At 40.8% G+C, this 25,556-nt stretch overlaps 1 protein-coding gene across 2 annotated transcripts; it reads left to right on the plus strand.

Annotated features, from left to right (window-relative positions):
• Positions 1–11,107: 11,107 nt before the first annotated feature.
• Positions 11,108–12,941, plus strand: LOC147617320 (uncharacterized). 2 transcript variants are annotated; one of them, XM_086776968.1, is made up of 3 exons: positions 11,193–11,560; positions 11,741–11,913; positions 12,057–12,941. In XM_086776968.1, exons 2-3 carry the CDS (start codon positions 11,746–11,748, stop codon positions 12,651–12,653), a joined length of 765 nt encoding a protein of 254 aa, XP_086633094.1. In that variant the 5' UTR covers positions 11,193–11,560; positions 11,741–11,745; the 3' UTR covers positions 12,654–12,941. The 2 variants fall into 2 exon arrangements, with proteins under 2 accessions (XP_086633093.1, XP_086633094.1); XM_086776967.1 differs by having other exon boundaries at positions 11,108–11,913.
• Positions 12,942–25,556: the final 12,615 nt, after the last annotated feature.

Here is a 25,556-nt window from a genome sequence, read left to right on the forward strand (position 1 = left end):
GTATAGGGACCACAATACCTAGGGCTGAGCTTCTTATATTTCCCAAGTGATAGAGAACTTCGTTTGGGTCGCACTCGTAGAAGAATTTTGTCTCCTTCCTTGAAGATCTTTTCAGACATCTCTTCGAGCATTTTCCTGGATGCCTCAACTCTTATGTTCGGATCAGAGAAATTTAGAGGAGACAAGCATTCTTGCCCATAGAGTGCTTTGAATGGTGACATTCCTATGCTCTGATGTGATAAGATGCATTGTAGGCAAATTCTACCAGAGGAAGGTATTGAATCCACCTTCTTGGTTCCCGTCCACAATATGCTCTGAGAATGTCTTCAATTACTTGATTTAGTCTCTCAGTCTGGCCATCGATCTCTGGATGATAAGTTGTGCTAAAGCAAAGTTGAGTTCCTAGGGCTTGAAATAAGGACTGCCAGAATTTTGAAGTGAAGTCAGAACCTCGGTCACTTACTATCCTTTTTGGGAGACCATGAAGTTTGAGAACTTTCTTGATGAATATTCGAGCAACATCAAAAGCTTTGAAGGTCTTCTTTGCTGATATAAGGTGAGCTACTTTGGTACGTAAGTCCACTACTACCAGAATGGAGTCATATCCTCCTTGAATAGTGGGGAGACTTGTGACAAAATCCATACTAATGCACTTCCACTTCATCTGGGGAATATCCAAGGGTTGAAGTTTCCCAGGCATCTTGACCCTTTCAGCTTTGATCCTTTGGCATGAGAGACATTGCTTCAAATACCGAAGGACATCATTTTTCAAGCCTGCCCCCAATGAAAGCTCCTTCTTATGGCATTTAATGTTTTTGCATAGCCTGGGTGTCCTCCTGCACTATCATGAGCTTCATGGAGGATTAGTTTCTTTAAAGCAAGATCCTTAGGGATACATAGCCTGTGATTGAAGTAGAGGCTATGTATCCCTAAATGAGTGGAGTATCCCTTGATTAGATTCTTCTCTTTCTCTGAATTCCCCCTTCTTCTACTAACTTTATCATCCTCTGATAATCTGGATCATGAGATAAGACTTCTTCCACCTTGACCAGTATGGGATTATTTGGCATTAAAATTGCACTCAAGAAAGATTTGTGGGCTAAGTACATCTGTTACCACATTATCTTTCCTGGAGCAGAATTTGATGTCTAAGTCATATTCTTGTAGAATTTCAATCCATCTCCTTTGCCGCATGTTGAGGTTAGGCTGGGTGAAGATCCACTTTAGACTTTTGTGGTCAAGCTGGAATTTTTCCCCCAAGAGAAAATGTCTCCATAATTTGAGGCAATGAACAACTGCTAAGAGCTCTAAATCATGGGTGGCATAATTTGCTTCATATTGCTTTAGCTTGCGGGAAGTATAAGCGACTAGTCTTCCTTCTTGGCCTAAGACACCACCAAGTGCTAGACTACTGGCATCAGTAAACCACTTCAAATTCCTTGGTGAATTCAGGAAGTTTCAGGACTGGGGCAAAAGTAATAATGACCTTGAGCTGATCAAAACTGTTTTGATGAATTGGCAGCCACACTATTTTGCAATCCTTGTTAGAAGATCCGTCAAAGGTGCAGCTACCAAGGCATAATCTTTGATAAAAGTCCTATACCATCCCGTGATTCCCAAAGACCCACGAACTTCACGAACTGATTTAGGGGATGGCCACTCCAGAATATCTCTGACCTTGGCGGGGTCTACTGAAATGCCATCTTTGGAGACGATGAACCCAAGATATTGAATTTGATGAGTAGGTACATTTGCTCTTCTTGGCTGGCATAGACTTTGTGTCGGCAACAATTGCAGAACTCTACGCACATGCTCCTCATGCTCTTCCATTGAATTGGAGTAGATTAAGATGTCATCAAAGAAAACAAGCACAAATTTATCCAAGTAAGGACGGAATATATCTTGCATTAGGCGGTTGAAGGTTGTAGGAGCATTAAGTTAACCCGAAAGTGGCCATAACAGGTATCGAAGGCTGTCCTGGGTATTTCTGCTTCCTTGACTTTGATCTGGTAGTAACCAAACCTCAAATCTATTTTTGAGAAGACTTTGGCCCCATGAAGCCTGTCAAGAAGTTCATCGATGTGAGGGATAGGATACTTATTCTTGACAGTGACTTGATTCAGCTCTCGATAATCTATGCAGAGGCGGAGAGTTCCATCCTTTTTTTGGAAAAGGATAGGTGCCCCCCAAGCAGAGCTACTGGGGTGTACGAATCCTTGCTCAATGAGTTGGGAAAGTTGCTCTCTCTTTGAGTTCAATGGCTTTAGGAAGGGACATTTTATAGGGTGTTTTTGAGACGAGTTGAGCCCCAGGGATCACCTCGATTTCATGATCGACTTCTCGAGGAGGCGGTAGCCCTGTAAGCTTGTCAGGAAAGATGTCAGAGAATTCTTGGAGCCAGAGGGTTCTGTCTCCTTACTAGGTTCAATGGTTTTGTTGAGCTTGACTAAGAAAACTTGCTGACCCTTACGTGTTCCCTTGAGAAGATGTTTTGCCTTGACTACCCTAGATTTAGGTTTTCTTGTTATCCCCTGAACGCATATTACTTGGCCATGCGCATTTTCAAAAGTGATACTCCCCTGGTTACAATGAATGCTAGCTTTGTTTGCAATTAACCAATCCATCCCAACAAGGATTCCATCATAAATTCCTAATGGTGGTAAGACTCTAAAGTGGCCATGAGTTCCCTCATTACCCAGCTCAAAATCAAGGTTTCCTATAGAGTGGCGAGATACTACTTCTTTCCCACTGGCTAACTCTACAATCATTCTTCTAGCTATTTTTTGACCCAAGTTTAATTTTTGCAAACACCTAGGAGATAGAAATGAATGGGTACTACCACAATCAATCAAAAGCTGAAATGGCTTACCGTGATAAGTGGATGGAAATTTTGCCTCAGGGTAAGATCTCTTTTGAGGCTTAGGTTTGTCAGTCCTCAATTCGGGCTTTTCTCGTATGAGAGCATCCTGTAATGAGCTTGGCCTCATTGCTTCAAGGCAGAAACAAGCCACTTGCTTCTGGGAAGTAGTCATAGCTGGGGCATACTTCCGAAGAGTGATAAATTTGGAATAGTAGTCCTCAAGAGTTAAGCTGCACAGCCTAAGACAAAAAAACTCATTCATCTTTATGGATTCATGGGATGGGGGAAGATATCTTTCCTTCATGGCCTGCTTGATATCTTCCCACGTTTGAGAATGCTCGGTGACTCCCTTGTCACGGCACCACTGTTTCCACCAAAGTTTAGCATCTCCGATGAGGTGAAACCGCGCAAGCATAGATTGATTTGCTACTCCAGTACCAACGGCAGAGAAATAATTGTCCATCGGTTCAATCCAAACTTCATCCTTCTCAATCTTTGAACCTTCTCCTTTAAAGGAGGGAGGTTGCATTCGCTTGAGCAAGATCTTCTTCTCCTGGATATCAGTGTAAAGCACATTGGGAAGTGGAGGGTGATCGTCATGGCCATCATTGTAAAAATAATTTTAAGATTACAAGATTCATATTTGCACAACGCTTATTTTGGAGAGTAAAACAATGAAATCATTTTTTTTCTAAATATTTACAAGGATGAGTTTTACTACAAAGATCTGAGACTAATATAATTAGTCTTATTTGCCATCAAGGGAAGTTCCTAGGCTTGACTATGACATAAGGGTAGAGCGGTCCACATAGGTGAAATATGGGGGTTCTGCTGTAGTTTCTAAGACTCTAAAAATTGATGGTGGTAAGGGTGGTAGACTCTGTTTGGGGTAGGTCCCAACATAGCTACTCTGTCAGCAGGTAAGACTTGCATCACTTGGTCATACACCCAGCGATCTTGAGGTATGTGAATCCCATCTATAGTCACAGAGGTGTCGGCCCTGGGGGGGTACCAACGAACCAAAATAAATGGATCATCTTTAACTTTTCAATCCAACGAATCCGCTTTAGGTCGGTGGTACGATTCTCAATTCGATCTACTCGGATGAAGCAATATCTCCACCCACGACTCCAAAAATCTCTACCCCATCCTCTTTCAATACGAGAGAAATGAGGGAGGGACATCTTCTCTAGTATCTGCACCATGGTGTCACGGAACTCAAAATTTGAGTGACTAGCAGTCTCGAAGATGCATTGGAAAACTAGAAACTTCGAGTAGGCATCTTCCTCTTCCTACAATCATTCAAACATCAATTCAACTTGTTTGTTTTAGTAGGATATTTTTATTAAATAGCATTATGTTAAGTAAAACATTCATTGCAAAAAAGTCCTTAAATGGCAATTTCTAGGAGCTAAGATCGGCTCTGATACCAATTGTAAGGTTCCTCCCTTCTAAAATAGGGGAAACACTTAAGATAGTCCACTAAGTCTTAACTTGGAGAAAATTTCCTATTCATCGACACCTTGACCATGTAGAGATTCAAGGATATGATTCATAGGTAAGACCTAGTCCTATCCTCCTGCAGGGGGAGCGTGATCTTCTAAAAATCAAATCACCCATAGGGTAATTGATCATAAATTGGACAACTACTAGACTTGATTTCTAGAGGTAACACCTTTTTCCTCATCCATGCAAGGCACAGCCACTGGCCTAGTCTTCTAGGATAGAGTTGCCCAAGAACCTATTTAACTAGCATAGGGCTTTCACTTAATCTGTTGGAAAGCTACCCAACTAATCGGGTCCACCCATCCGTAGGATGGTGCCGTCAGGGCATTTCATCCTCCCACTTTCCACCCTACTCACGCGTCAATTTGTTTTCTAATTAATCCTACCACACCGTTTGACATAAATAAACATGCTCCTTAGTTAAGGCCCTTTTCACAAGGTTTGTTAAAACAGTCTTTTTCCACAGTACAATAATGCCAAAGACAAGATTTATAAAAAAAAAGTTTATACATGAATCAATTCCATACAAGCCAAACCGGCTCTCTTATTCTTTTCCTTTATACTGTCGATGATCTAGAATTCGGCCTTCCAGCCTCTACATGCTGGGAAAAACCCTACGGGACCATACACCTCATCGTCGGCCCCACTGGCAAGGGCTCAAACAAACCGGCCTGTCGCCCTCTCAGGCTCCATCGCTCGATCCTCCCGCCCCTCAGAGGGATGTCTGCAGCACACTAGGGTGGGCTTATTCACACCACACTAGTGTGGGCCCTCAGAACTAGGCAGCATCATAATCTCTCGCCTCAATCGGCAAACCTTATTCTCCCAATGGTATGAGGGATACCTTGGGCCATTCTCGGGCTTTGCTAACGATGTCACCGCCCGGCTACACAAGCACGGAATGGAGTTAGCGTCGAAGCCAGAAAAACTTGCACTCTTTAGATAACAATTTCAATGCAATTTATTGAATACAGCATCACACAATTCGTAACTTCATACAATTTTATGTCATTATTTTAAAAGAAAAAGATACACATTTATTAACACTAATATTAAAAAAAACTTATTCTTTAAAAGATAACCAAGCTAACCTGGCCACCATTTCCTTGAGGAGCTTGTAAACTGAGGGTTGGAGCCGCATCAGGAGCATCTTCTCTAATCTCGTTGTTGCAGGCTCCTCCCGACAATATTCTGACGTTTTCGAGAAGGGGTCATCTTGGACGTCATCTTGTAGGGCTCGCTATCGCGGTTGAAACGCTCCAGTTGGATCTCAATTCTATGATCGTTTGCTCACCGTATGAGCAAAAGACCACAGTGCATGAACCCTCTCTAGTTAACTATTATCTTCCACCATGGCTAGCGATAAAAAAAGGGCATCTTTTATTGTCTTTGATAGTTCCTGGAAAGTACAAGGTGAAGAACATGGATGTGTATTTAGCCCCTTTAGTTGAGGAGCTTCGTGTTCTATGAAAGGGCATTGAAGCTCATGATATTTCCAAGAGGTTTGGACAACGTGCGCTAACATTGAGAGGAATACTTATGTGGACTATGCATGATTAGCCTAGCTATGGAGAGTGCTCAGGTAATACTGTAGCTTGTTAACATATCATGTTAAGTCATGATTGTCATCCAAACTTACGTGCTAATATCTTTTTTTATGTTCTACAGGGATTTCCGTGTGAGGGTATAATGGATGTCCATTATATGGGCCGCAACTTGAGGCTCGATACTTAAAGTCTATGAAGAAGATAGTATACGAGGGCAACAAGAAGTATCTCCCAGTGGACCATCCTTTTCTTGAGAGATTTCTAGGGAGGTCTCCTCGCATATGGAAGAGTAGTGATCGGAGGATCTTATAGGATCTGGATCCAACCTATACACCTTCAGGAATGAAGCGTCTATCTATTTTCCATTAACTTCCATACTGGAATGACCTTCTAGTGAACCATCTTCTTGACCCAATGCACATTTTCAAGAATATAGCCGAGGTGCTTTGGAAAACCATCACAAGAGCAAAGGAGAGCAAGGCACAATGAGATGATTTACAAGGTGTTCAACGCATGCACCACTTATGGGCCCAAAAAATACAACAGATGGAAAGGTGAAGCTACCAAAAGCACCTTGGGTCATGACAAAGGATGAGAAATGGCATGTAAAGAAGCGCATTAGTGAGTTTCGTATCCCTACAGGATGCATGCATTGCTTGAAGGGAGCATTAACAAAGGATGATTAGCTTAGTGGCTTGAAGAGACTTAATTGGCACAAATTCTTGCAATTCGTGCTTCCTATAGCCATCAAGGATTGCCTCAATAATGACATTAGAGCAACAATTTATAAAATTGGTGCACTGGGACGTTGGATATCAAGGGAAAGAGATTAGTAGAGTCACATTGGAAGTAGCATGATTAAACTCCATCGAGGTTGTTATAATGGTTGAGACATACTTTCCAACAAGTATTTTAACCATTCAATTGCACTTTCTAGTTCATGTGGTTGATGAAGTTGGTGTGGCTGGGGTTGTCCATAGCTGATGGAGGTTTTCCTTGGAGAGATTTATGAAGACACTTAAAAGATTTGTTCATCAAAGAGCTCGTCCTGAAGGTAGTATGGCGGCAGCGGGATGGCTTGTTCAAGAATCACTTGTATATATAACTGAATTTCTCAGTACGTTGTCTGATCTCGATATGCCAAGATTATGGACATAAGAAGAAGATGATCGACTGGTTTGGGGAAGAGCCACAAGGGAAAGGCCTTGTGAGAATAATGGATGTAGCATTGCGTGAGAAGATCAATAAATTTTGCATCTTAAACTCACATGCTATGCAGAAATGGATCGAGAGATATAACTTTGTGAAGGCTTAAAGGGACCAAGTTTGTTTGAGTTTTCGAAGGAGTCAAACAACCCACACACTACCGTACCCAACATAACTTGCACTTCTTTTAGACTTTTCTTCTAATAAATGGCTCAAGCAAACCATACTATAAGCTAAATGCCATGGTGAATCAATAAGTGATGAGGAGGAGGAGCTTGCGTATGGTTGTGATTTCCATGTATGTGAGTTAGAGATATCTATGCATTGTCTTTTATGTTGTACTTTTGTGAATTTATATAATAAAAGTACTTATTTATTGTGCTTGCAGTATCATAAGTTTGGGGCAAGTTTGTCACGCAAACGTCACTTTCGACGAGTAGAAGGAATAGATAAAAAGAGAACAACATTTGATTGTTGTGTGAAGGCTAATTTCATGCAAGAAATTCGTTCAAGTGCAAGTGATGACAATACTCAAGTAGGCATGCTAGATTATTGTGGAACAATCCAAGATATTATCAAGGTTGGCTTCAGAAAGTTTGATATGTTCATTTTTGATGTGAAATGGTTCAAGTTGGTAACTCAAGGGCTGCAAGGAGCTGTACGTAAAGACAAGTGTGGATTTCTTCAAGTAGACCACACAAAGATATGGACTAACCAAAGGGACACATTTGTGCTACTAGAGCACTACTGTGAGCAAGTCATCTTTGTGGAAGACCCGACAAATCATAAATGGTTGTTTGTGATTCGAATAAATCCACGTGGAAAACAAATATTTGAAGAGGTAAAAATAGCAGTTGACTGTTTGCCTGATGCTAAGGAACTCCCCTTAGATCATGTGATGGTTGAGCATACACCACTAGCACCTATTGAACAACAACAAGAATAAGAACAAGAAGAAGATATACTAGTTGAGGAAGTAGGTGAGGCTCACACGAGATTAGGATCAGATGAAGGTGTACTCATTGAGCAAATGCATCTTGAACGAGAAACAAACACTAGAGATAATCCAGAAGAAGAAGAGATTCAAGCTGAGTATGATCATGTTGCATCGACAGCTCTCCTGCTAGAGCTAGAAGAGGATGATGACATGTATGAATTACCTTCTACTACTACAAGACAACCGGTTCCACCAATTGATAACAATGATGGAGTATTTCTAGAAATAGATTTATTTGGAGCCATGGATCTCGCTGAGGACGAGCAAGTTGATGATGAACTTTAATTTCATTGTAAAATAAAGCACTTTCTTAATTGCACCTTAGTGATGAGGAGGAGGAGCTAGCATTTTTTCTCCTTCAAAGAGCGTGATGGAAGTTATACCCTCCTCTCTCCCTCAACTCCCCCCCTCTCTCTCTTTCTCTCTTTATCTATCTCTTTCTCTCTGATCATCTCTCTCTCTCTCTCTCTCTCTCTCTCATAGACACATATGCTTGCAAAGAGGTAGAAAGAGAAGGCTAAAACACACCCCAAGATGGGAACTAGCAAGTATTATATATAAATTTAAATTTTTGAAAAAGAAAAATTTCGACTGTTATTTCGACGCTTATTCTGACGACTTTTTCCACGCATATTTCGATTGTTATTTTGAAGCCTTTTTCCAGGCATATTTCGATGCACATATCGACGACGCGACCAGGCGTGGAAACTAAGCGTCAAAAAACAATGATTCTCTTGTGTAGTGATGTGATGATGCACATGAACAATACATAAACAAATTAGAAAGAGAAAGAGTAATGGGCTTTGATTGCCCCCAATTTCAAACATGTGATGATGAACATGCACAACACATACACAATAATTTAGAAAGAGAAAGAGTAATGGTCTTTGATTCCCTTTTCCATCAACTATCACATTTATGTCAGCCATTTAAAAAGGGTAATAGCTTGCATCGTCTCAAGACTATAATCCTTCAATACATTGATATTAAATTTTGATACAAATCACATAAGGCTAATATTATCATTCTTTCACTACAACTACGACTACAAAGATTATTCTTGGAATATATAAACCATTTATTACACATTTTAAATACAAAATTGGTGGATAGAGTTTTCACTTTTGTGAAAGTTAGAGCCTCTTCACATTAACCCACCCAATGGGCTCCCGAAATCCACATCATATGTTTAGAAGGGAAATTATATTAAAAAGGAAGATGCTCTAGTCCTCCTAGTTGATAATTTAAGGCTCGTCCACTATATAAGTTGATGACATCAAACAATATTCACAGCCTAGGAGAAATACACATACTTTGGGTGTTTAAAAATTGTGAGAGGTCATTGAATTTAGAAATCTAATTTACTTTGGAACTTTTCTCTTAAGGATAATGCTTATACTAAAACTTAAATATATTATCTTATAAACTAGGCAATATTAAATATATTCAAAATTGGGAATTTTGTAAATTTGCTAATATTATCATTGAAAACAATCTCATATTCATAAAAGAAGGAATTAAATGAGATGTATAATCACATTCCTTGTTTGATGGTAAAATAATATGTTACATATCCTTAAAATACATAAACTCAATTTTATTTTATGATGGTTCCATTTGGATTAACCTCGTTAGGTGTTTGAATTGAAATAAAAAGGCAATTATTAACTTGAGCTCACATGAACAAAGTGCTCAAAACTTAGCACTATATTCGTCATAGAGAAGAAAACAAGTGATATGTTTGTTGTAGGCCTATCTTTAGTAGTCATTGATATCAATACACTTAAGTAATCAAATTTATAATATCTATAAATATATATATTTTATAAAGAGAAGCAGTGTCTAATATTTAGATTATGTATTAAATGTAATATTATATAAAAATATCAAATTTATGGCTACATTAATATGAAATATAATCATGTGCATTAATGTTTATAGAATTTTGTATGGATGCCCACGTGCCTACATGTGTGTTCTATAAGCATGCTTGCTTGTCTTTGTGCGTGTGTACAAATGCATAAACATGCTTGTGTGACTCCAATTGTGTGCTCCTTTGCCATCAATATTGTCTCCACCAGCCATGATGTGCCAGCTTAAATCAATAACATGCTCATCCATGCTGTGTTAAAGCTACATATCTATCATTGTATTTTTCTTCTTCCAAATTTGTAACCATTTATCCACCCGTCGATAGCTAGAAAGTGAAACACTAGAAACATCATAACCATGGTTTTAGCCTACTTTATTTGTGGGTCATTGAAATATAATATAATAAACGCTTTGATTATTCATTTTCAACGGACTTGTAACTTTTGAAATCACATCCTAGAGAAATACTTATTAGGCTATTAATTTGAGCCCCTTTACAACACTTAGTGGGTCATGGAAACATAATATAATAAATGCTTAGTTTTTTTTTCTTCAATGGCATCCCCATGGTGACTTTTGAAATTTTTGATTCACAATATGTGGAAACACAAGCCCCAAGACACCTTATCATGATTTTAAGCATATTAGATTCAATGTCATATTTCCTTTTCCTCACATCACAAGGGAAATGGCAGTGCTTTGGGGCCGTCCTTTTATTCGCCCCCTTACCCTACAGTAAGTGCTCCTATATGCAATGGACCTTGTACTATTTTGCATTTTAATTACTTGCAAGCTTTATCTTTTCATTTTAAAAATTCTTCAGACTCTAGGGTACTTTAGTTTAAATTAGCCCAAAATCTGCAAATTCTAGAAAAGAAACCTACAAAATTTTGAGGAAAGCAGGTTTTTAGGATACGTTGAGAGAAAACTTTTGGATGAAAACTGCTTACAATAAGGAAAGCAAGTTTTTAGGATACGTTAGGATACGTTGAGAGAAAACTTTTGTATATGAAAACTGCTTACAATAAGGACTCGAGGCTAATTATAACCTAAGTGTATGGATGCTTTTTAGTGCCTACACGTAGTGTAACAAGTTACGGCTCATTGGGTTTTATAATCGTCGACGTGTGCCGCATGCATGTGAACGTTGAAGAGGACTGGCCACTGAGGAAGGAGGGGTGTCGTGAAAGCAAGGTCCTCATTGATTTGCAATCACAATACACATTCAATGCGTGCCTTCTCGAGCGTCGACTGCGTTTACTGTTTCGCACCCTGTTGAATCCCTTAAAATCGCCTGCTGGCTCCTCGGTTCTCCTTGTGCTAATTTGAAGTTTGTGTAGATCACGCCCTCAACCTGCACAGTCGATTGTTGCGAGTTTTCTAGCTTTACTAATCGTGATTTTAGATGAGCAGCGGATGATATCAGTGATCACTAGAAACGAATTAATGGCTTGTGTCTCATCAATTAGATCGTGAGATCATGATCACTGGAGAGGATTTTCTCAGTGTATTACTTGTGTGACGCCTTCTTAATCATGATTGTGCTGATCATCGTCGTCTATTCAAAATAAGGTGCTTTGCTTCTCCCAATCGTTCCTTCTCTCAAATTCTCTTCTAATTTAGCAAATATTATGGCTGCCAAAAACATGGAAAGACCAAGCGACAAGCTGCGCTCTAGCAATAGCAAGATGCCCCAGCTTTTGCCTCTGGCCACTGCTGCTGTTTCTTCTTCTTCTTCTTCTTCTTCTGCAGCTGCTATGGAGCGCTGGGGGGGTGATCAAGACTCGTCTCGCTTGCCACAACTCATCATGGAATCCACAGCCACAAGTAGTTATAGGAGCAAAAGCACTTATGTCACTCTGCTACAAAACCACAACATCAAATTACCGCTCCCTTTAGGATGGGAGAGGTGCTTGGATCTCGAGGTATGCTCTCTCTCTCTCTCTCTCTCTCTCTCTCTCTCACACACACACACACACACGGGCATAACGCTCCTCACCGTGTAGCTTGCAAATACTTGCTCTTGCCGGGCTCTAAAACGCCTATATGTCTTCCTGCCGCCGTGCAGTCTGGCAGAATCTTCATCAAGAAGAAGCCCGAGTTCAATGTGGGCTCTTATGACGCGCCCGCGAACACTTCAAGTAGAACAGTAGCTGAGGTCTTGAAGATGAGCATTCATCATGAAGCCATCAACAGCAGAAAGAGCCTGTACACAAGTACGCCAGCTTTTGCAAAGCTTGGTACTAAAGCTGATGGTGAGCCAGCAGGCTCTCCTATGGTGAAGTGCTTGGACTTGGACCTCAAATTGACAGACGAGAAAATACATCCGGCGAGCAAACCTTCAAACGAATCAAGCAAGCTCTCGACTCTGTCTTCCTCCTCCAATGTAAAACAAAGCACGCTCCAAAATTGGAAGTGGCCACAAACTCGGCGTCCAACTACCCCTAGTTCTACTGCTGATGATAACTCGACTATCAACACAGTATCTCTGTTAAAGGAGTCCACCATGTCTACTGCTATGTGCCCCAACTGCCTCATGTACGTCTTGCTGAGGAAGAGGAGCCCCACTTGCCCAAAATGCTGCAGCCCTGTGCTTCTTCACCAGCCCCAATATTCCAGCAAGAGGTCTCGTTTGGAAGCCGATGATGACCTCTCCACGAGATAGCCTGCTTATTCCTGCACTCCTTCACTGTTTTTGTCACCACCGACGGACGCATTTAAGGTGGGTGGATCACGACCGATCACATCACAGTTTCAACGCTGTTGTTTCATGGCGTTTAAAGTTATGGATAATGGGCTAAATATCAAGCCTATACCTGTTCAAGCTTTTCTTCTTTTTTTTTGGGAGGTGTCTAAATGTATGGTCAGGGTGGCTGCCTCTAATTCTCATGAACTGGATAATGGGCTGAATCAAAGGGCTGTTTGTTTTTTTATATATAAAAAGGTTTCTACATCTATGCTTGCACTGTACACACACCCTGGTGACAGGTGTCCGCATGCCACCCCAACCAGTTACATGATCACACACCCATGGATATGTTCTCAAAAATGACATATTTTTTAGCTGTTGTTTTTTTTAAAAACAACTGCAAGTACTCTTTCTTTGAACTATATCACACTCTACTATCTTTAGACTATTATTTCCACTATCCTTGTCCTTGCCATATCATTTACCCACGTGTCACTTTGTGGCCATCATATTTTACCACATATTAGAAGAGAGAGTTAAAAGAGTGAAGGACAAGCTTTATTCTCATTTCAAGTTCAAATTTTAGTGTAAAGAGGCAACAATGCTGCTGTAGGGAGGTCACTTATATGATGAAGACGTATCTCTCTTTCTCTCTATCATTATTTAAAAATAGAACACCCAAACATTATATATAAGAAGCATCTATTTGAGGATATAATAAGTGAGTACACCTCACCACACATCTCGTACGAGCCTCCAATGAAAGAAAAATGTGGAAGCAATAACCATTTCTATTTTTGAAAAGTGTTTTTTCATAACAAAAATTCTACATACATGCACACATACACATACGCACATGTATCCACACACACAGACATAGATGCACACACTCACGTACACGCGTACACACACTCCCATGCACTCATGCTACACACTCACATACACGTACACGCATAGACACAAGCAAGCATACATGCACATACTTGTGTGCTTGGATATGCACATGCACATACACATGACTACGCATGCACACACAGTCACACACACACATGGGTGCATATAGAATCGACACACATCCAATCACCCACATGCACGTGTGTGTGTATCCCACACACGTGCACGTGATGCACATACACAAACTTGCATACATAGACGTAGATGCACACGTACTCTCACATACATGCGCACACACATTCGCATGTGCTCATGCACACTCACATACACGTACATGTATAGACACATGCAAGCATACATGCACATAGTCCTACACTTACATATGCATATGCATATGCATACACATAGGACTATGCATGCACACAAAGTTACACACACCACTAGAACCAGATCTGATCGAAAGAGCAAGGAGTCCACCTTTGGACAACAAGTTGAGCACTTGGCCCGCTGCATTAATGCATAAAATGAACCAACATTAGAGAACCGGCCAAGCCGGGATAGGGTTGGCCAACCCCATCTCTATCCGAAGATGGAGCTAGTATGGTGCCGAATTTGTCATGCTAACCATACGAGCACGAAGTGTCCACATCTTTGTGACCCCATCCCACCCTTTATTTCACATATTTCCAAAGATGGGGCAATCATGAAATCACAAACTGGTATCAGCAAAGGGCCGCTCAAGCTCGTGCTCTATTTTATGCCCTGCTTCTTGCAAACCTAAGGCAACCGCCACGGCATTGGTAGCACCTGTGCTCATAACATAACTAAACTAGGCCAAGTGACCCAAAGAGGAATTATTCGAGTACCCAAAAATCCCTTACCACCCCTAGTTCTCCCACCTCAACCTCTGTTGTTGCAACATGAGACACCTCTTCGTCAGCTAACCTGGCAAAAGTTTTTGAAGAATGGGACAAGGGGGAAGTTCCTAAAAGTCCTACCTATGAACCTCTAGAGCTAAATAGTCCACCCTCCCAAATTCTAAGCCACTACATGATGGATGGCAACCAGATGTTCCCAGTATACTTATACCCAACCCAATTCCACAGGGCCGAGACATGAATACAATGGCTAAACGCTCACCCATGCAATGCCACCATTGTGCAGGCCCTCACCGAGTGGCTGAGTGTCCAATCAAGAAAGGAATGGCAAGTACCTTTGTACGAGCTTTCGCTTGAACCCCTTTATGCGTTGGGTGTGGGATAGACCACATGTATAAAGATTGTCTGCTGAGACCAAGGGCAAGAGGAAAAGCTCCTGAAGCTAATCCCAGCACTAGCATTAACTTGCCGAGTGTAAGAGATGGCTTCATCCATATGGTCCCTCTCAACGCCGTGACCAGATTGCAGAACAGACAGAGGACCACAACTCATGCTGCAATAGAGGCATCAACCTCGTGACACCAAGGACACGCAAAGGTCTTATCTTCAAAGAATGTCCCTGAAACAAGCACGAGCAACTAGACGCTTGAGAAAGGGGATAACTGAATAGCTATCAAGAGTGGTTCAGAAGATGACATGACCACACATGAATGAACCACTTTGTCAGAGGAGGAACATATGCTACATTCAGTCACCTGAGTTTAAAAACGGGTTGACACTATAACCAGTTCCCTTAAAAGATTGCTAAATACCCTAATCCCATTGAGGAAAAGGAAAGGCTCTTGGCAGCCCAATAATTGGTCAGGATTGCCAAGCTCAGATAGAAGAGGAGACTCCAACTTCTTCCCTAGAGCCATGCCCAACAGTCTGCAGTGTGCAACCTACATAAGAGGCTTAGGTACGTAATAGAGAGCTCCCCGACCAGTCACCCCCTCATAGGTCAACATAAGCAGTAGCACCCCCACTGCGAGACAGCTACCCCCCACCTGGGAAACAAGGTACCGGAATATCTTAGAAACCTAGGGGATGACTATCTTAAAAGAACAAATAGAGTCCTCCCCATCTAGATACCCTACACAAATAAGAGCTTAAGAACAAATAGAGTCCTCCCCATCTAGATACCCTACACAAATAAGAGCTTAAGAACAAGCCAGGGAGAACTTTCTCAAGGAATAGCCTCTGCTCCTAGAGACATTGCTGGTCTCTCTTCCTTCCTCTCTTCTCAGATCTAGATCCCCATTGGCATCTTGCTTCAAGGTAGCTGAAGACTATAGAAGGATCTGAAAGATTGGATGGAGGGACGCCTCGGGGTAGTCATGCTAGAACCCATAGAGCTAGACATATCTAATGAGTTAGAGGAAGACAAACTAATTGAACCCTATGAGATCACTGGCACCCCCATAGTTTGAGTCAATAAGCTGGACGATACTTTGAAGGTGATGAACTCAATGTTGCATTGCCGATGACCTTCTCGATGGCCTCTAGGTCATAGCAATACTGGATGGGGGGTAGGAGTGTTGAGCATTGTAACCAAACAATGGTGGGAAAAATGGGGAGCACCCACCATGGATGACACAACATTATTGGTAAAACTTGCTAAGGGGGAAGCCACCACTAGACCCATTGGTCTATTGAAGGATTTAAAAAGATCCTTGGAACCACCTTCCGCCACACCTTTGTGGTGATGAACTCCGGACATCTAGTTTCATATGATTGCATCCTTGGGTGACCATTCATGAGGGAAACTAAAATGATCCACGATTGGGATACCGACCATATCTACATTCGAAGGAAAGATCAAATAGTTACTTAAGATCAACCTATGCATGTGGAAGGTACATCCCATGAACAACAGACCCTTCATAGAGGACTCACAAGCGCATCCACTACAATCCAACTGTGTCAAAGTTGCCATAAAGCAATAGATGATGCGAAAAGGATAGCGAGGAATGTGCACCTATTCCGGAGGCAGAAGACTCTGAGAATTGGATGCATATCCTTGCTACCTTGGACATACTTCCAAGATGCACCGGAAACCAGGTTTGCTACAATTTACGGGCAAGAGATCACATCTCCCTACATGCTTAGCAGCACTGCATACGTGCCTGTTGTCAACACTAATGAACCAGAATAGCTCGATAAAGCGGAACCATCATGAGGAACACGCTCACATAGAACTCGCAAGTCTGATGGATTTCTTGGGCCAAAACGCTATGTTCTCTCTACCGTTTTACACACCCACTAGCTAAAATGTATAGGGAAGGTTGAAGAAAATGACCACTTCAACCAAATATGGTAGAAGGAGTTCATAAATAACTCCGTCTTAGTCCACACAAGTCAATGTAACCCATTGATCCCAAACCCAAACCCGAAAAACTTTGCCACTCTGTGTGCAAAGCATGCAATAAGAAGTTAGCGCTGGCAAAAAAAGAAGTCAAAAAACTAATAGAAGAAGAAAGCACTATAGAAGAGACCAAGAAAGTGCCCAAACACTTCAAAACCTTCTAGATGGTCAATAGATTTGTGCAATATGATGCAGCCCAAAGGTCCCACACAACAGACAACCAAAGACCTTATATAATGGTCCAACCAAGGTAAAGAAAATTAACTTGGCAAGTTTTGGTAAAGACCTGAGGCCAATATACATTGGGGATGACCTCTTTACAAAGGAAGAGACTGAGCTCATCACTCTACTCACAGATGTCCAAGATTGCTTTGCCTAGAAGTACACAGATATGAAAGGTGTACCTCCCAAAGTAATCAAACCTACCATTCCAATGTGGTCAATGGAGAGATACCGATCAAAAAAAGGTCTTACCCTATGAATTTTGACCTTCCTACCCGCCCTCTCCAAGCAAAAATCATGAGTTGGTCCCACCTCATATGCTTTGGGCAACCCACTGACCAAAATGACCCGATAGACCTCATATCCTAGATGGTCTTGGCCCTTATCTCTATACACCCCAACGGATAGCGGAAGCCCTCACCTACCTCCACAACCAAGGATGGGAGTTTGTTTATGCAGTTTACCAATCTCTCCGACGAGATGAGCTCCTGCCATACTTTGACAATGCAGGCCTCCTCATTCTTTATCGTAGATGTTATATACAAATGGAGGTCATGCAAGCCATGAGCATCATGCAATTTGATGACTCACATGTGCACGTGAACACGAGGAAGTCGACCCTCCACTCAACCTACTTAATTGACGTGATCCGCTTGATCGCATGGAGCTCAAGCAGGAATTTCGGATCTACTCAGTCGACAACTCCAAGAGGATCCCCTCACCAAGGTCAAGGATCACATTGACATCCACGTCTTGCGTCCCTACATTGAGTCGAGGCATCAAAGCTAGAAGCGACAACACCCACCGACAATGGGGCAGCTACCATTGGCCAGCCGTTCACTTCTTGTCCAATCACGTTTGATCTCATGGGCGAGAAATTGGCCTGGGAATGACCTTTCTTGGGTGAAGCCACCGTATATATGGGATCAATACTGCAAGGCACCGCACAACCTCAGGATCAACCCCAAAATACCTATGAATCTGCCAACGATGGGCCTAAAATCTCTTCCACGAGGAGAAAGCAAAGAACCCGGAGTTTCTGTACATTTTTCTTTGGTTCTCTCCTCCGACGCCCCAGTATCCGTGCACAAAAGCTACCATGCTCAGCCACCTCCATGAATTCATTAGTAGATATATGAGTAAGTGTCGGATCTAGCTGTGATTGTAACTATGAGGTTCTTCAATTTGATCATCACGCTGCTGGAGACATTCCCAAGGTGGAACCATTACCCCCATGAAGGCCCTCAAGGCTTGGCATTCGACATCAACAAAGAGCCAAAACTGACACATATCTTTGGCTATTATGAGCTCGTCCAGTGGATGCCTTCCTGGTGCCTCCAAACATTTAAAGACATGATGGAGATGACTTTTTGGACAAGCTATCGTGTCTTCCATCAAGCCCCCCCGCATCCTACCTCATGTCGCGACTTTGTCCAAATGTATTCAATCTATTAAAGATAGATCCTTTTCCATCTCCTCTGAGGACAAACTTGAATTAGGGAGGGAGGTATGTTAACCACTCTGGTTAACATCATTTTTCAAGTGTAGTCTTGCTTCTTGTAGCTTATCTATTTGTACCCACAGAAATCACTTATTGATAAAAGAGATATGGGATGACCGAGATTACGGCTTGTGTAATGCCACTCATAGGAAGGAGATGTACATAGAGCTAGGAAGCTAGTTTTGGGCCCCCAATTGTAAATGGGCAGCTGGCCATTGTAAAAATGGAGCTCTTGTATATAAGAAATTTTATGGAATATCAAAAGGGACAATCCCATTAGTCTCAATTGAGTTTTGCTCTCTGTCTCTCTCACTCACTCTCTTGAGCTTGTGGTTTCTTGCTTGTGTTGTAGATGCTTGCATGCTTTATTGTGGTTGTGTGTGCATGTTAGGTATGGTGAAGATCTAGCTTCTGTTCCGATTTGGACAATTTTCCAAATTTAAATTTAATTCATAGTTCACTCCTATTAGAGACTTGCCTTACTAATGCACTTCTGACCACATTTGACTAACCAATTAAATGTAGATTTGGACAACCATTAAATATCTATTTTGATAATTATCTTAATCTACCTACAATTACTACCTCAACCCTATTGGGGACATCCATAGTCCTCCTCTCACTAGACTTCAACCTTGTTGTTGGAGACCTTACCTAAGGCCAACCCTTAAACCAAATTTGTCTAATGCTCTTCTCGTTGGATTTAACCAACCATTCATGGATATAGATTTACACAAATTTATATACATACATACACCACTCCTATTGGGGATACACCACTCCTATTGGGGATTTTCCTAATGCTCTTCTAACTAGAACGAGCCAGTATAGATTTGGACAGTTGTCCAAATCTATACACAATTCATAGCTCACTCATATTCGTACCTAATTCTCTTCTCACAAAATTTGACTAACCATTCAATATAAAGATTTGTATAATTATTCAAATCTATCTATAGCTCATAGCTCACTTCTAATGGAAATTGGCTTGGTGCTAACCCTAACCATGTACATGACTAATGCTCTTTTCACTAGATTTGGCCAACCGATCAACATAGATTTGGACAATCGCCCACATGTATATTTAATTTATAGTTTAGTCCTATTAGGGACTTGCCTTCCTGTTCTCTTCTCACAACATTTGTCTAACCAATTAAATGTAGATTTGCCCAACCATTAAATATAGAATTAGATAATTGTCTTAATCTACCTACAATCCATAATTCAACCCTATTGAGGACTTCCATAGTTCTCCTCGCACTAGATGTAAACCCTATAGAGACCTTCTTGCCTAATGCCAACCCTTAATATAGATTTGTCAAATTCTCTTCTCATTGGATTTAGCCAACCATTCATCATGGATATAGATTTGTCAGTGTCTCATCTGGAGTGCGAGACATATTTCTACACACACATAACGAAGCCCACATGGACACTTTAATAAGAGCATACACATTAATTATCCCTCAACATTCATTCATTTATGCATGAGGCCTTATGCATAAAGCCTGTGCATAAAGCTATGCATGAGGCTTATGCATAAAGCACTATGCATAAGGCCTTGTGCATAAAACTATGCATGAGGCCTTATGCATAAAGCATGCATGAGGCCTTATGCATAAAGCTATGCATGAGGCTTATGCATAAAGCATTATGCATAAAGAATGAATGAGCATTATGCATAATGCTTATGCGTTAATCTACAAAACAAATCCCCAGCACCCAAGAGTGCAATAATAATAGAGAAAAGATAGAAAAGCACTTACCTCTTTTTCTCATGATGTTGAAGAGAGGATTAGAGGATCTACAAAACCAAAAAAAAGGTGAGAGTAATGCATACATACAAAAGCTTATGCAAGCTATGCTAAAGCTTATGCAAGCCTTATGCAAACTATGCCACTACACAAGCCTTATGTAAGCTATGTTAAAGCTTATGCTGCATAAAGCATGCATGAGGCCTTATACATAAAGCTTATGCATAAAGCATTATGCATGAGGCTTATGCATAAAGCACTATGCAAGCCACGCTATCCTAAACTAAACCCTACCCCAGCACTATGCATTTAGCATGCATGCATAGAGCTTAATACATGCATGGATTAAGCTCTATGCATGCATTAAGCTCTAAGCATAGAGCTTAATGCATGCATAGATAGAGCTTAATGCATGCATAGAGGACCTACAAAATAAAACCTCTTTTTGGTAAATAAAAATAGAGGAAAGAGAGGATAAAAAGATAGGAAAGAGAGGAAATCACTTACCTCTTTTTGGTGATGTTGAAAGAGAAAATTAAAAGACCTACAAAACCAACAAAAGGGTGAGGAAAGGATTAGTAATGCATACATACAAAAGCCCTAAGAACCTAATGCATACATACAAAATCGAAAAGAGAAGAAAGAGAGAAAAACACTTACCTCTTTTTGGTGAAGTTGAAAGAGAGGATTAGAAGACCTACAAAACAAAACAAAAAGTTGAGAAAAGAATTAGTAATACAAAACCCTAAAAAAGTGAATAGCATGGATACACAAGGAGGTCTACCTTCAACACAAACACACCAATTTAACAACCAAGAGGAGAGGAGATGAGAGGGGAGGGGAGGGGAGGGGAGGGAGGGCAAAGAAGGAGGTGGATAAGAGCTTGGGAGAGAGAAAGAACCTGCAAATCAAATGAGAAAGCAAAAAAGCAAGAAAATTACTCATAATTACATCACATGTACATGTAACCAAGAGGAAATGGGAGTGAGGGAAAGGAGGCATACCTGGTGAGGAAGCAAGCAAAACACACGCGCTTGCGCCCTCGATATATGCATCGAAATAAGCGTGGAAAAAAGCATCAAAATCAGAGTGAAAAAAAAAATCGAAAAATACGTGGGAAAGAGCATGGAAATAAGAGTCGAAAAAAAATTTCCCACACTCTTTTTGACGGATATTTTGACGACTTTTTCGATGCTTTTTTTTTACGGTCGCTACTTTTCATTCAAATTCAAAATCTTTCCAGATCTTCCACGCCCTCGACATTTCCAATTACCTATCAACGACTATCACCCTCCACAAATACTTAAGGGAGGATTCCCCTCTAAAAATAAGCATTCGTTTCCATTTTTCAAATCAATATGAAAACCATGGACGACGCCACACTCTCAAATTTTGTTGATTTAGAGGAGAAGACACTTTGCCCATGTATGCTGCAAATACCAAGTGGCTCGACGTCAACGAGTTTGCAATGATCATACAAAAAAATGGAGAATCTTTTCGGTGGAGCGATTGGAACATCTAATTAGCGGCAATGCATGCTTCAACAATGACAAACCAGTGAAAATCTAGCCTGAATGATGGAGAACAACAAGAGTAGCCACAAACGAGGTGATCCAACAACCTGAGGAACTTGAGGCAGATTCGGAGCAAATACTAGAACATGACATGGATGACATAATAAATGTCTTATACGAACAGAAGATCGAGGTTTGGAACACAAAGAGGTAGAAGAAAACACACGACGTGTAGAATACGCTTCCCAAGAAGAGAAACAGCTATGCATGCTTGCTTGTCTTCCATTATATCGTGGAGCACATGTGTCTGTTTTACCCGCTTGCCTATCCATATTGAACTTGCATTTTTGGATGGTCTGATACGAGTGTATCAAAAGTTTTTGTGTAAGTAATGATATCATATGCAATTAGTGTGTTATGTACATTTATATGCATTTTCTTAGCCTGACTATTTTGTGTAACAACTTATTCAAATATCAAATATTGCCAGAAGATAATGAGATGCTAGTGGACCATAGTCGAAAGCAAAAACAATGTTGTACTCGACTGGCATACTCGATTGGCATGGACTACAACACACACCATGCTTGCCAAATGATTGTATTGTTTATCGAGATAAGAATATAACAACGCATTACAATGTCTGCATTGTTGTACATCAAGATATAGACAAGATGTGCAAGGAGAAAGGGTACCACAAAACTTTTACGACACTTTTCCATCATCCCTTGGATTAAAACAATGTTCAAGTGAAAATCCATTGTAGGATTGATGACTTGGCATCGTAACACTAGGTCCACGGATGGTGTTATGCGTGTGCCCATAGATTCCGTTGTGCATGGAAGCACATTGAAGAGAAGTGGGTAGCCTTTCAGGAGGAGGCTTGCCATATTCAACTCAAACTAGCAATGGATGGAGTGAATCCATTTGGTCTACGAAGTTCATCATGGAGTACATGGCCTGTTTGTCTAGTTAACAATAATCTTCCACCATGGCTAGCGATAAAAAAAGGGCATCTTTTATTGTCTTTGATAGTTCCTGGAAAGTACAAGGTGAAGAACATGGATGTGTATTTAGCCCCTTTAGTTAAGGAGCTTTGTAATCTATGGGAGGGCATTGAAGGATATTTCCAAGAGGTTTGGACAACGTGTGCTAACATTGAGAGGAAAACTTATGTGGACTATGCATGATTGACTTGGCTATGGAGAGTGCTGAGATAATATTGTAGCTTGTTAACATATTATGTTAAGTCATGATTGTCATCCAAACTTACCTACTACAATCTTTTTTGATGTTCTACAGGGCTTTCAGTGTCAAAGTATAATGGATATCCATTATGTGGGCCGCAACTTGAGGCTCGATACTCAAAGTCTATGAAGAAGATAGTATACGAGGGAAACAAGAAGTTTCTCCCAGTGGACCATCCTTTGCGTGAGGGATTTCTAGGAGGTCTCCTCGCATATGGAAGAGCACTGATTAGAGGACCCTATGGGAGCTGGATCCAACCTGTACACCTCCAAGAATGAAGTGTCTATCCATTTTCCATCAACTTCCATACTGGAATGACCTTCTAGTGAACCATCTTCTTGACCCAATGCACATTTTCAAGAATATAGCCGAGGTGCTTTGGAAAACCATCACAGGAGCAAAGGAGAGCAAGGCACAATGAGATGATTTACAAGAGGTTCAACGCATGCAGCACTTATGGGCCCAAAATAAAGCAGATGGAAAGGTGAAGCTACCAAAAGCACCTTGGGTCATGAAGGATGAGAAACGGCATGTAAGTGCATTAGTAAGTTTAGTACCCCTACAAGATGCATGCATTGCTTGAAGGGAGCATTTACAAAGGACGATGAGCTTAGTGGCTTGAAGAGTCATGATTGGCACAAATTGTTGCAATTCGTGCTTCCTATAGCCATCAAGGATTGCCTCAACGATGACATTAGAGCAACAATTTATAAAATTGGTGCACTGGTACGTTGGATATCAAGGAAAGAGATTAGTAGAGACACATTGGAAGCAGCATGATTAAACTCCATCGAGGCTCTTACAATGGCTGAGAAATACTTTCCAACAAGTATTTTAACCATTCAATTGCACTTGCTAGTTCATGTGGTTGATGAAGTTGTTGTGGCTCGCGTTGTCCATAGCCGATGGATGTTTTTCTTGGAGAGATTTATGAAGACACTTAAAGGATTTGTTCATTCAAAGAGATTGTCTTGAAGGTAGTATGGAAGCGGGATGGCTTGTTCAAGAATTACTTATATATATAATTGAATTTCTCAGTACGTCTGATCCTGATATGCCAAGATTATGGACATAAGAAGAAGATGATCGACTAGTTGGGGGGAAGAGCCACAAGGGAAAGGCCTTGTGAGAACAATGGATGTAGCATTGCGTGAGAAGATCAATAAATTTTGCATCTTAAACTCACATGCTATGGAGAAATGGATCGAGAGATATAACTTGGTGAAGGCTGAAAGGGACCAAGCTCGTTTGAGTTTTAGAATGAGTCGAACAACCCGCACACTATCGGACCCAACATGACTTGCACTTCTTTCAGACTTTCCTTCTAATAAATGGCTCCAGCAAACCATACTACAAGCTAAACCCCATGGTGAATCAATAAGTGATGAGGAGGAGGAGCTTGCATATGGTTGTAATTTCCATGTATGTGAGTTCAAGATATCTACGCAGTGTCTATTATGTTGTACTTTCATGAACAAAGAGGTAGAAAGAGAAGGATAAAACACACCCCAAGACAAGCCTCTTCACATTAACCCACCCAATGGGCTTTGATTACCCCCAATTTCAAACATGTGATGATGAACATGCACAACACATGCACAATAATTTAGAAAGAGAAAGAGTAATGGTCTTTGATTACCTTTTCCATCAACTATGAGATGTTTTGAGCCAATGAAAAGGGGTAATAGCTTGAATCTTTAAGACTATAATCCTTCAATACATTGATATTAAATTTTGATACAAATCACATAAGGCTAATATTGTCATTCTTTCACTACAACTACGACTACAAAGATTACTCTTGGAATATATAAACCATGTATTACACATTTTAAATACCAAATTGGTGGATAGAGTTTCCACTTTTGTGAAAGTTAGAGCCTCTTCACAACTTCATGGACTAGGACTGTATAAAGTGGCATAATTCTCCAAGTAGGCTTTCTAATACCCTGCAATTTTGAGGTTTGCAGTGCTAGCATGCTAAAGCTTATGCAAGCATTATGCAAACTATGCCGATATGCAAGCCTTATGGAAGCTATGCTAAAGCTTATGCATAAAGCATGCATGAGGCCTTATACCTAAAGCTTTAAGCATAAAGCTATGCATGAGGCCTTATACATAAAGCTTATGCATAAAGCATTATGCATGAGGCTTATGTATGAAGCACTATGTAAGCCACACTATCCTAAACTAAACCGTACCCCCGCATTATGTATTAAGCATGCATGCATAGAGCTTAATGCATGCATAGATTAAGCTCTATGCATGCATTAAGCTCTAAGCATAGAGCTTAATGCATGCATAGATGAAGCTCTATGCATGCATTAAGCTCTAAGCAAGCATAGAGGACCTACAAAACAAAACCCCTCTTTTTGGTAGATAAAAATAGAGAAAAGAGAGGATAAAAAGATAAGAAAGAGAGGAAAGCACTTACCTCTTTTTGGTGATGTTAAAAGAGAAGATT

The sequence above is a fragment of the Cibotium barometz genome, chromosome 37 (genome assembly GCF_041138505.1).
Source record: "Cibotium barometz isolate CiBa-2024 chromosome 37, ASM4113850v1, whole genome shotgun sequence".
Classification (NCBI taxonomy): domain Eukaryota; kingdom Viridiplantae; phylum Streptophyta; class Polypodiopsida; order Cyatheales; family Cibotiaceae; genus Cibotium; species Cibotium barometz.